At 46.9% G+C, this 12,438-nt stretch overlaps 3 protein-coding genes across 3 annotated transcripts; 1 reads left to right on the top strand and 2 right to left on the bottom strand.

The window, feature by feature from the left end:
- Positions 1–3,841: 3,841 nt before the first annotated feature.
- On the bottom strand, positions 3,842–5,772 carry AFUA_3G00120 (uncharacterized protein; the record flags this gene model as incomplete). Its single annotated transcript, XM_077804256.1, has 5 exons — positions 3,842–4,540; positions 4,599–4,990; positions 5,050–5,241; positions 5,299–5,560; positions 5,617–5,772. 5 exons carry the CDS (start codon positions 5,770–5,772, stop codon positions 4,124–4,126), a joined length of 1,419 nt encoding a protein of 472 aa, XP_077660416.1. The 3' UTR covers positions 3,842–4,123.
- A 2,235-nt stretch (positions 5,773–8,007) lies between these two features.
- On the bottom strand, positions 8,008–9,890 carry AFUA_3G00110 (NAD-dependent succinate-semialdehyde dehydrogenase; the record flags this gene model as incomplete). The annotated part of the gene is made up of 5 exons (XM_743239.2): positions 9,740–9,890; positions 9,293–9,662; positions 8,584–9,218; positions 8,231–8,492; positions 8,008–8,131 (listed from the first exon to the last, which is right to left on the bottom strand). The coding sequence occupies exons 1-5, from the start codon at positions 9,846–9,848 to the stop codon at positions 8,008–8,010; spliced, it is 1,500 nt and encodes a 499-aa protein (XP_748332.1). The 5' UTR covers positions 9,849–9,890.
- A 530-nt stretch (positions 9,891–10,420) lies between these two features.
- On the top strand, positions 10,421–12,039 carry AFUA_3G00100 (putative flavin-containing amine oxidase; the record flags this gene model as incomplete). Its single annotated transcript, XM_743238.1, has 2 exons — positions 10,421–11,164; positions 11,230–12,039. The coding sequence occupies 2 exons, from the start codon at positions 10,421–10,423 to the stop codon at positions 12,037–12,039; spliced, it is 1,554 nt and encodes a 517-aa protein (XP_748331.1).
- Between the last annotated feature and the right edge of the window lie 399 nt (positions 12,040–12,438).

Genomic DNA, 12,438 nt, shown 5'->3' with positions numbered 1-12,438 from the left:
CTGGCATTAGGGCAGAGATTTGTCTAACAGGGACCATGATTACTGAATGGCTGACCTGTGGGTACTTACCTTGAATAATGGAAAGACCGGCCAGGAGAAGGTACTGGAGTAATAATAATAGTAGCACATCTCACCTAGACATGTATAGGCCATGAGTTATTAAATCCAACAGAAGTTTCTGATAGATGTTGGCTGCCCTCACTAGCAACTCCCAGTCTTAGTTATTGTAATCCACCACTAAGCTGACCTAGATTGGCTGACCCAGCCTGTAACCCATACCCAACCAACTCAACCTATAACATGGGTGGCCTGAACTAACCTGCATCTAATCTACATAGATATAGACTAAAGTTATATACACAAATTATGCATGTTAATATAATATAAGCAGAATAGTTACCTACGGAGTATAATCCAGCTCGCATGGATTCAGGGATGGGTTTTTTATACTATGGGTTGACCAAACGCAACCCACAACCAGTCAAATATCACAATAATTTCTGGCATTAAGGCAAGAATATTCCTTTGCTGCGAAAAGGAAAAACAGAGGGCCCTATTATATCTAGTAAGGGACAGATGATGAGGGGGATGCTGTGAGTAATGGTTATAGTACTTATCTATTAGGGATGATTCCTAAATGAGATAAATATACAGTCATCCTACATTAGGGGATTTCCATGCTCTTGTGTAGAGCTAAGAGTTGACTGTTTAAAAGCTCCTGATCCTAGGATTATCCTCCTCTGGTATATGTACAGGTCAAGAGGACAGACAGAAGAAACAAAGAAGTTACATCAGCCTACCAGCATCTCCGTAATCAAATGTAGACCAGATGGGTTGATCCAGGTGAAGATCCATCTCAGGGTGCCAACGTGTGCCCGGATAGGACAAACTAAATTCGCCTAACTCTTCCAGCCCGTACGAGACACCATAACCAGTAAAGCCCACAAATATGGGCATTAAGCTGTAAGTAATATTCACCATTACTGAACTAGTAGGCTACCCAGGTTTCCCTGCCAACCTGATCGACCCCAGAGTAATTCCCGATATGATAGGAACTCAATGATTGAATCTGTCAACACTAGGATATTGATGATCACTTGGTGGACCCAAGACCTAGGAATTGCCATGAGTTGACATCTCAATCGATAATCCATTTGTGTTGTATATAATTATAAGATATTATGCGGGTTTTGCCCGTCTTGACGATTGTGGCTTGAGAACTTCGACACTGTAATGGATTGAGGAAAGGTCAAATGCACGTGGATCAAATGAGTCAGCCCTTCCTTGGTCTTTCCAGCTGGAGCTGCAGTGTCAGATGTGGTAACAGTAATAGCCAGATTAGCTGGGTCCAGGTAGCCAGACATATTCCACAAGATAGTTTCTCCATCCGCTCCACCGCACAAGTAGGAGAGGAAAACCAGGACATCAGTACTCATGTCAAGCACATCACATTTGACTAGCAGAACCCCTCACCGTGACAGACGCTGGCGTTGTCAAACATGGCATCCGTGGAGTTAGCCTTCTTATATTCAGAAATTGAGACTTGGCGGAGTTCTCATGCTTAATCAGGGGCTTATGACCTGTACATTATGTGTTATTCCTACCATAGAATGGATGGCAAAAGAAAAGAGGGGCTTGCATACGAAAAACTTGCATGCATCTTAAGCAGCCACTTAGGAGTCATCTGATGGGGTAATGTTCTCTTGTTGATGGAAATCAAGTTATTTGCTGTTCTTATGCTTAAATGTACTCCGTAGTGTTTCATATTACATCAGAGAAATTTCCCATCCATGGGTATAATAGGCTACTACCAGAGATGTTATTAGTCTGTACAGATATCAGGCCATGAATAAAGGGTCTTGAAAATGTGAAAGCAGTGTATGTGGTCCTGTGACAAAATAGCATTTATAGCTATTGTATCTTTAGACTTACAAGCCCTTATGCAAGTATATAATGTCCCAATGTTTCCAGTACGTGCCCACTGGAGAGGATATCACCAGTCCTTCTGACTTACAATCTTCACTGTTTTACCCATCTGTGCAAAATCTTCAAATATAAAGGTAGATGCTAACCTGAATACATGGTGCTGTGTCAACCATTACTCATTCTGAAGTAGTATACAGCCCTTCTTGCTTCTATTGCCATGATCCATGCATCGGTTGCCGGACCAATGAACCCTGGTCCAGTTGCTGAGCCATTGGAGGGATGAATGGATGTTGCCGCCCCAATAGATGGATTTCTCGAAAGCTTTGTATGTGAAGACTCCCCACAGGTTCAACGTGGATACCTTATGATCAAATACATGAGCTAGGTTGAGAAAAAAGCCTGTACTGCGACCAAATGGGTTTGCAACAAAGTCCAGGAACAATTTTACGGTAATACACCAATCAACCCAGCCTGTCGTAATGACCATGTCTATGAATGCAATGCTTCGACTGGAAAGGCGTGTGACTATGGATATAGGTCCTCCTGTGCTAAGTGTAGAAGTTGCGTTGCTGAATTAGTGAGAAGATAGGCAAATCATCAATGAGATCAGCCCTTTGTCTTCTGTCAACATAGATTAGTATTTTCTTGGATGAGACTAGTCAACTGACTGATATCAGTGTCAATGTTCTCTTTGTGCCACCTGGGTATCATTGATTGCCGCCAGCCTGGCTGCGGCCCCTGAATATAGTACGTGTTGACTGGCGGAAGAGGTTGTGTACCTGTGCCTTCTTCACTTTGTTACTAGATGCGATTGTGCCACCCAGAAAGATGACTAGCACCACTATTAATCTAGAGGATTGTGTCCGCAGGGTTCCCCAGCCGTCCTATGTCCAATCTGCAGAGCTTGATTTCTGTCTCAGTTAGCGAAGTAGAGGGGGCATTAATGAATCCCTATTCCTTGCAATTCCATTCGGATATATAATAGTTATATTTTCATGTAATGGCAAATTTGGGTCAGACCCAATGTAACACAAATTCCTGCATCATCCTATGTAGTTCGCATTGGCATAGGCATTATGCATTTTGCAAGTTTTTAAGAAGCAGTTCTCTGTCTAGGTCCAATCTACTGCAAAAAAAACATCTATATCCTTGCCATATGTACCAGCAATATCAGCGTTGCCGTATACGCAGCGTTGCGATACACTAGACTAGAAGGGGCCATTCATTTAGTTCGAAGTTCTAGTGACGGAATGGGTGATCACCTAGTAGACATCTCCAGGGATATATGGATATACATACGACCAGCGGAACTTGCTGTTCCAATTATGCTTGGTTTCGGCACTCTTGGCCTCGTTCCTGCTTCGTACCGGCTTCACAAGGATTATGCCTGGGCCATTTATAAATACATCCATGGTAATACCGAACTTAGGTTGCGATATGTAGCATATAAGGTACTTCCATCTGATGCAATTCCCTGTGACCTGCCTAAAATATGATAAATCTACCTGGTTTTGATCAAATTTGATTTCTTTCTCTTGGTGGCATTATTGTCCAATACGACTTGATCGACGTTCATTTTAAGGAACTCGAATACTCTCTCACTATGGCTGATCCGAAGCATCAAACCTATACAGGTCTAGATGTATAGGTACCTATAATCTAACCTACGGATTAAGGTTGGTCACTAGTGTTTCTAGGTTAACCTAAAACCTATAAGATTAAGTTAGAACCCATGTTCGTTGACCTAAACCCGACCCACAAGGCAGTCTAGCTCATACTAGCTAGGCAGCGTTCTTGTCATGCAATCTGTTGCCTAAGTAGTGGATTCAATATTAACTATATGATAGATTCTATATACTCCTACATAAGAATTCAACAGTTACAAAGAATGATATTATGCTTCATATCCTGTTACATTCTCCAGTCTTTCCCTTCTTGTCGAGACGAAGGTGCTGTTTTGAGTTGCTGGAGTATGTGGTACCTCAATAAGTACTCCGTCCCATGCAAAACTTTCATCAAACAAGTGCTGTAGAAAGTGGGCTTGATTAGGGAGTGACCAGGGGGATCCAGAAAGCTCCAGGACTGGTCCATTGGAGAGAAGTGATATGAGGTAAAGCCAGCTAATGAATGTCATGCAACAGACCCCTTCAACATTATCCCGTAAACCAATGTTGAAACGGCCGGTTACTAAAACGGATCAAGAATTGGAATTGTCGGCGCAAGTCCATGGTTTTGAGCCACCATCCTCCGCCAGAGAGTTAACAATGTTGACAATCGCGCCGTATGTACCAGCGACGGTCATGAATGATCCAATCAATATGACAAAGACATTCCAGCATGCCATCAGTATCCATTTCCAATTACCAGTATCACGTTTTCTCCAATTATCGTAGAACCACATGCAGCCGGTTGGTTGGTAGGCCAGGATGACACCCAGGAAGGCTCCAATGAGCGAAACGAGGTTGTTGAAGAAGGGAATACCGCTTGCAATGAGATAGGCAATCACTGTAGATCCAAAGGTACAGGCCAGCCATGTGCACCAATGGATAATACTGTTTGATGTCAGATGTGCCGACCCTCTTAAGATTCGAACAAATATATATTTGCTTGGAAGCTAGATATTATTAGTATTTGTATACCGGCGTTGTGTAGATGAGGACGAGCGGACTCACATGGATAACGATGGTTGTGGTGGCAAGGAGGCCGGGCAAAGCAATCCCATAGGAAATTTTCTTGATAATCGGACCGGCCGATCCTAGGGCGGGTGAAGCCACATGCGATCCGCAGTAGTAGTATACCACAACGCCAATAACGAGGTATATCAGAGTCGAGCCAATCTGACTAATGATAAGGGCTCGAGTGAAGAAACGGGGATCGCGCATTTCTGCAGCGATAGAGAAATAGGCGGGGGTGGCGGAGCATGCAAAAATCAGAGATGAGACAGCTGACACACCGTCGGTGAATGATGGCGAGTTGATGAGCCTCAAGTCAGAGGACCAAGGGCCGACCTGTGACACGGAAGATGGCCGTTTTTGAATACCAACACCGATGGTCACAATAAGAACTGTAAGATATGATCAGTATGGAATTAGAAACTAGGAAGTTAGATTTCAAGTGACTGACTAGCGGTGAGAATGCAAGCCAAACCTAGCCATGCTATCCAACTGATCTTCCCCAGTGTGCGAATGCTCGCTAGAAAGAATCCAATGATGGCAGCTACAGCGACATAAACGGCGGTACATGCTCCGTGGGCTGAGATGGCGTTCAGGCTGATAGAGATGCCAAGTATACCAGATCCCGCGACAAAAATCCAGTCTATAACAGGTCAGTTTCTCACAAGCGGTTACTGGCAACAGAGGTACAATCACATACAAAGACAAAATGACGTAGCGAAGATTTCTTTCCCAATGGCTCCAAACATCAACCCACCTGCATCATCAATGCCGTAGACTTGGCGATGGTTTATCTTGAAAACACCAACCACGTAGCTTGTCCAGGCGGCAATTGAGGCAACGATGCAGAGAAGAATAACTCCCGGAATCATCCCAACAGTGTCGAAGACGGAAGGGATAGAGAGGACACCTAATCCGATCTGCGTCTTCATCATCAAAGCAACGGTTCCCAACCATCCAACCTATCAACCATTCATTAAGTGACATCAAGATAACCGGTTCATTCCAAGAGACTCACGTTACGATAGTTAGGCCCAGCTTCGGTGACTTCTCCAAAAACGGCATCGTGAGTGGTATCCTCGCCCTTGAGAATGTCTCTAATCTGTGGAGGTACATGCCCAATGGGCTCTGTTGCTTCAACGTCATCTCGTATCTTGCTCTTTTCTTCAGCCATGATCAAAGAGATAGGGATAGTATTCTACGTAATAAAGAAAAATCAACGATGGCCGAGGGACAGATCGTTTGACATTTTTATACCTGAACGTACCCCATGGGGGTTTGGTGGGTCAATCCGGGTTCCACTGTTGATAAGCACCGGCCTATCAGGTCATGAATATAGAGGAACTTGACGAGGAAAGTAGAGGCGAGATAGGCAAAATCTAGGATGACCACACTGCACCTCCACTGTGGCTCTACCTGGCGCTGAGAAGAGCAGCACTTGGGGATTACTAGGTAATAGGGCGATAACAGGGTGATAACAATATTTGGCTAAATAATGGTCTAGCTTTTTTCCCGCTATGGCCTGCCTCATCTGGTTGCTCAGAGTTTGGACTACGTCCGCCACTCGTGCAATGACAAACATGAAGGCCCTAAGAATACCATTGGTAGATATCAAGCCATGATCGTCAGCTCATTGATACACACATCTAAGCTGGAGGAGAACCCTCGCTCATAGTTCACAGCTCGGTATTTGCTCGACAGCTGTTTACTTCTCTTTTAGTGCTTCCTCACCAAGAACTCAGTGTAAGAATCACCTGACTAAGATTCACAGCCTGCTGATATCAATTGCTATCTATTTATCATCCCGAGGTCCAAATTACTTGGTTATCCCTATGAGCTGGAGAAGCATAGCACAGATAAGCAGAGCAGGCGGCAGGTCAGAGGGCTGACTATGCTTTATGTTGTAGATTTTGGTATTAATTATGTTGATAGAACTAGGACAGAGATAATCTTTACATGTGAAACTCTTAAATAAAGGCTCTGAGTGAACAGAAGCAACAAGTTCAATTTCAACTTCCCTATCCCAAGGAAAACTCACAACACCCATATATATGCACTACTAAAGATTCAAGCTAGTTGCAACGTGCATTAACCCAGGATACATTATTGATAGGAGGTAGAAAGTGGCTTAACAACATTATATGAAAACCTTACCATATTCTTCTTCACCTTCGCATAATGATCCATACATTGGAAATAAAATGGTGACGTTGACAACTTTGCTCAAGTCACTACCGCCAGCTTTGAAGACTTGTTCAAGATTGCGCAAGATTCGAACCTATTTTCCTTGGATGTTACATAGCTTGCTCTTGCTGCAACTAGTCCAACTGGCTTTACTTGCTGCTCTATCTGAGGCACTGACAAACGTTCCTGTCTATCCTGAGACTGGCAGGACATGGGAGGCCTTGGAGCAGGGGCATTCTAGACCCGAAGACATATTGAACCCAATTCTGCAATGAACTTTAGGTAATAGTGGAAGATTATATATTCCTTATCTCACGGGCCGGAGACTCGAGTACAGGGCCAGGATGTTTGACCTTGGTATTGAGTAATGAAACCAATCTTTGAAATCGGAAGTAATGGAACAGTTCCCATTTGCTCATCAAGGCAATGTGAATTGAAAGGGCAGGGCAGAGTAAACAAGGAGACTGACTATCTACTATCTATACCTATAGCATGCTTTATCATTGAACTGTGCACATCACCGAGCCGCGTATCTCTATTTTGTATGTCAAATTAATTGTGCCTATCTTCAACCCCAGACCTGATATGCTAAGTTTTTCAAGAACCTCTAGATATGGGACTCAATTTCACCTCGCTGTGGGACATATGTACATGGTTTGGGAATCTCACAGCGTAGCAAATGGCAAGCTCGATGATTAAGATGAGCTTAAGGTTACGCTAGCACGGTTAGCTGTGTTTCCCCGATTGTGGATATTTTGGACCCTTGCTCAGTGGCAAAACCTGGTTTCAGTATCTGGAAAATGAACTCAAGATAGTCACTTACATCACATTTCTCTGTGTCCTCTGAGCAACACTGACCACAGCTGTCCACATCAGCCGAACAGGCGGATTTCATACACATCGTGAAGCGGCTCACTTTTGAAAATTTATCGTTCGCCTTTAGATCATTTGCCCTTCTTCAATTCAAGATTTCCCTTTTCATTGCTCACTGCGGCCGTCGCTGCATTTTATGGGAGATATTAACCTACAGAGATATTGAATACTGAAGGTGGACGTACAAAAGCTGAAAGCATTGTGTTCACCCTTTTCGTGGCCTAGCAGTCCCTCTGGCACAGAGAAGATATGTTTCTATCATTGATAAAACAGGCTAGATATGTGATCCTGGATATTTTCAAAACAATCATTCATTGTCATTGATATTGTAGATCTGTATCGGCATAACTATTTACAGGGACGCTTTGTGGATGACGTTGACGTTCCCAGTTACAACGGTCTTCAATTGGAGGTAATCCTCAATTCCATATTTGCTTCCCTCGCGACCCATTCCCGAATGCTTGATGCCGCCGAACCTGTTCGTACCATTAGATCATGTAGACTGACAGCTTAAGGCCAGAACGGGGCGAAACCAGACGGTATAAGAGGCTGCGGGGGAAAGGGAGAAGACTTACGGGCTCGCAGCGTCAGAGATGATGCCAGTGTTGATTGCCACCATGCCAGACTGCAAGAGCTCCGAAACTCGACTGGCTCGAGTAACATCCTGTGTGAAAATATACGAAGCCAGTCCCACATCGCATGCGTTGGAAGCAGAGACGACCTCATCTTCCGTGTCGAAGGAGAAGATGGGTGCTACAGGGCCGAAGATCTCTTCATTCACTACCGGCATATCCGTGGTGACATTTGTGAGGATAGTGGGCTCAAAGAAATTCGGGCCTATGTTCCAAAAATGGGTTGTCAGCTCAAAAGCTTGGAAAGCTGTCGGGCACTTCCTCGGGGGGAATAACTTTCCGTGGGACATGCGTACCCAGATCAGGGATCTTTTTTCCGCCAATTTCGATCTTCGCGCCGCGGCTGACAGCATCATTCACAAGACCAGCAACTCTTTCGACTGCCGCAGACGTAATCAAAGGACCATGGGAGGTCTTCTCATCAAGCCCATTGCCAACCTGGAATCGGCTGGCGGCATCCTTGAGACGTCGGATGAACTCGGGGTAAATGCGCTTCTGGACAAAGATTCTGTTGGAACACACGCATGTCTGTCCTGATGACTTGAACTTGCTAGTAATGGCAGCATCCACAGCCAACCCGAGGTCAGCATCCTCAAACACAATGAACGGTGCGTTGCCACCAAGCTCCAGGCTAAGCTTCTTCAAGGTGCTGCTGGATTGTTGCATGAGAAGCTTTCCGACCCGAGTAGACCCCGTGAAGGAGATTTTGCGAACGACGTTAGATAAGCACAAGGTCTCCCCAATCTTCGAGGTGTTGGCTAGTGCGGTGACACAGTTAACCACGCCCGCAGGTATTCCGGCTCGCTCAGAGAGCTTGATCAAGACATTGGCTGTGAAAGGCGTTTCGCCGGCAGACTTTACGACAACCGTGCAGCCAGCTGCCAATGCAGGACCAAGCTTTCTAGTGATCATAGCTGCGGGGAAGTTCCATCTATGGTTGGCAGGGGAAAACAGATCAGCTATTGAAAGACGTGCGCGTCTGTGACGAGTTTTCTGGTGACTTACGGCGTGATGAGGCCGCACACACCAATGGGCTCTTTCAGAACGGAGACTCGAAAGTTGGGTTGGCTATGAGGAACAACATCGCCGTAGAGTCGCGCAGCCTCCTCTGAGAACCACTCGAGAAAGCTAGCGGCAAACAGAACCTCACCCACGGCATCAGGCTTGGCTTTTCCGTTTTCCATGGTGATGAGTGTGGCCAGGTCCTCTTGGTTCTCCAAGACCAACTCATACCACCGACGTAGGATGCGACCACGGTTGCGACCAGACAGAGAGCGCCATGCAGGCAGGGCCGCTGCTGCAGCATCAATCGCCTTTTGCGCATCCTTCGCGTCCGATTCTGGACAAGATCCGATGACGTTCCCATTGGCAGGGTCTGTGACCAGCCAACGAGATGGTCAGTAACAGAGGCTAAAACCCATTGGAAGTTTCTGCTATGGACTGTCTGCTCACTTGTGACATCGAAACGCTTCTGAGACTCAGCTTCCACCCATTTTCCATCGATGTAGTTTAGGCCAACTAGTAAAGACGGATCCCTCAAGTGGACGTTAAAGACGGCCATTGTTCAGACTGAATCAGCGTGAATGTGTGGTATAGGGTCGCTCTTGAGGACCGGGACCGAGGACTTATGGTATTGATAGCCATTTATTTAATGACTTGACTGATCCCTTTGGTGGCAATTGAAGGTCGGCGTTGAGACCGATCCCCGAGACGGTAAGTCACAGCGGCGGCGGTGGATTTTCGGCGCGCCTTGGAGAACAGGAAGGCGACGGAGACGCTGGCCCCCAATCAAGCTGAAGATTCTACACCATTGCTCCGAAATTGGACCACTATGATAGCTTGGATCTATGGACAGCAGCATCTCTTTTTGCGAGGTACCCTCGGCTTATAACCTGGCGGTGGCAGTTCTTAGCGACCTTGGGACAACAGCAAGGTCGATGTGAGATGGAATTGGATAACTGAATAAGCGGTGATGATAGCGATAGCCTGATCACTTGCATTTGAAGTATCTCACTGCTTCCCTGCCACGTCCCGCACATTTCCTGACGCCATATATAGCTCGGTGGATCATCAGCCTTATTGTACTAACTCTCCTTCCCGGCCATTCCCCTTCGTCATCCTTCTCTACTCGAAATGGTGAAACCCGTTGAAACAGTTGACCTTTCCAACACCGCTGGCGCCTACTATGCGCCAGCGACAATCGCCCCCGCCGGCAGACTGATTCATATCGCTGGCCAGCCGGGAAGCACAAAGGACGGCTTTGTACCTACCGATTACGAGTCACAAATCCATCTGGCTTTGCTGAACTTGCGGAAGCTTATCATCGCAGCGGGATCCTCGATTGAACATATTGTTAAGCTCAACCTTTTCATTGTCGACTACGATGCAGCCAATCGCAAGCATACTCGTCACATTGAACGATTCCTCGCTGGACACCGCCCAGCTATTACCTTGATTCCGGTTCCCAAGCTTGCGGTGCCCTCCTGGCTGTTCGAGATTGACGCTGTCATCGCTCTGCCAGAGTCGTCGGTCCCTCCAGTCCTCCCTGCGGTGAATGAGACCGTCGACGTTATCATCGTCGGGGCCGGTCTGGCCGGTCTTTCTGCCGCTTACGATGTCGTGCGCGCCGGTCTGTCTTGTGTCGTCCTCGAGGCGCGCGACCGCGTTGGTGGGAAGACCTGGAGCACACCGCTAAAGGATGGCAAGGGCGTCATCGACTTGGGTGCCGCCTGGATCAATGACACCAACCAGAGCAAGGTTTACGCTCTGGCAAAACGCTATGGGGTGGAGCTGATTGAGCAGAACACCCAAGGCAATGCGGTTTTACAAGACGCCGATGGCAACTGTTCTCCCTTCCCGTACGGAGAGCTTCCCAACGTGAGAACATCCTCCCATAAATAGAATGATGCTGGCGAGACATTCTAGCTAATATAATTGTACAGTTCGACAAAAATACCCGAGCCCATCTAGCAAAAATTCGCGATATGTGCGAGGCTGATTGTCAAGCCCTCGATACTTGGAGACCTAAGGATACCAGGCTGGATTCCGTCACATTCGAGGCCTACTTGACCTCCCGGGGAGCTAATGAGGCGGCCCTCGCTACTGCGACTGTCTGGACCCGCGCCATGCTTGGACAGGATCCCAAGGACATCTCGGCCCTGTTCTTCTTGAATTACTGCAAGTCCGGGGGTGGTCTGTTGCAGATGAGATCAGATTGTAAGCATGGTGCCCAATACCTGCGAGTTCGCCAGGGCACCCAGGCTTTCTCTTTGGGGCTAGCATCCTCTCTTCCAGAGGGGACCGTCCGACTATCCAGCCCTGTTCAATCAGTTATCCAACATGCCGACGGGACCGTTAAGGTCCAAGCGGGAGGTACTGCCTATGCCGGCCGTAAGGTCATAATCACGGTGCCTAGCCCGGCCATGAGGACCATTTCCTTTTATCCCAAACTGCCTCCCGCCAAGCAGGCGTGGGTTGATTCCACCACTTATGGGTACTACACCAAGGCCATGATGGAGTTCCGCTCGCCCTTCTGGGTTATGGCTGGCTTCTGTGGCCTCGCCCAATCTTTCACCGGCCCTGCCAGTGTTGTTCGTGACAGCTGCAGCCCCGAAGATCGTAAATATGTCTTGACCTGCTTCATGGCGGGTGATCCTGGCCGAGCATGGGCGGCGCTGTCTACCAAAGAGCGAGAGCGGAGTCTGTTGGACCAACTGGCAAAGCTTTTCGGCGTCGCAAACTTGGGACAATGAGTTTGTCCAGATGACTACGTACGAGTGGGTACATGATGAGTGGTCTGGCTGGGGTTGTCCATGTGCCGCCCTAACCCCTGGTGTCCTAGTATTATAATGTCTCATCAGGGGGGGGGGGTGATCATACAAATCCTAGGGTTGGCCGGGGGGGGTGATCAGGGTAAGCCATCACCCCCCCTTAACTTTATCAAAACCTAATGTTTTTGAATGATTTAAAATGATTTATGATTCTAATTAGTGAAATTATTATATACTGATATTAGATTCTCGGTTATCCACTGGGAAAGGGTTTAGGGTTAGGGTTAGGGTTAGGGTTAGGGTTAGGGTTAGGGTTAGGGTTAGGGTTAGGGTTAGGGTTAGGGTTAGGGTTAGGGTTAGGGTTAGGGTTAGGGTTAGGGT

This window comes from Aspergillus fumigatus, chromosome 3, assembly GCF_000002655.1.
Source record: "Aspergillus fumigatus Af293 chromosome 3, whole genome shotgun sequence".
NCBI lineage: Eukaryota > Fungi > Ascomycota > Eurotiomycetes > Eurotiales > Aspergillaceae > Aspergillus > Aspergillus fumigatus.
Note: the sequence above shows the minus strand (reverse complement) of the source record. Positions and strands in the feature narration are given on the sequence as shown.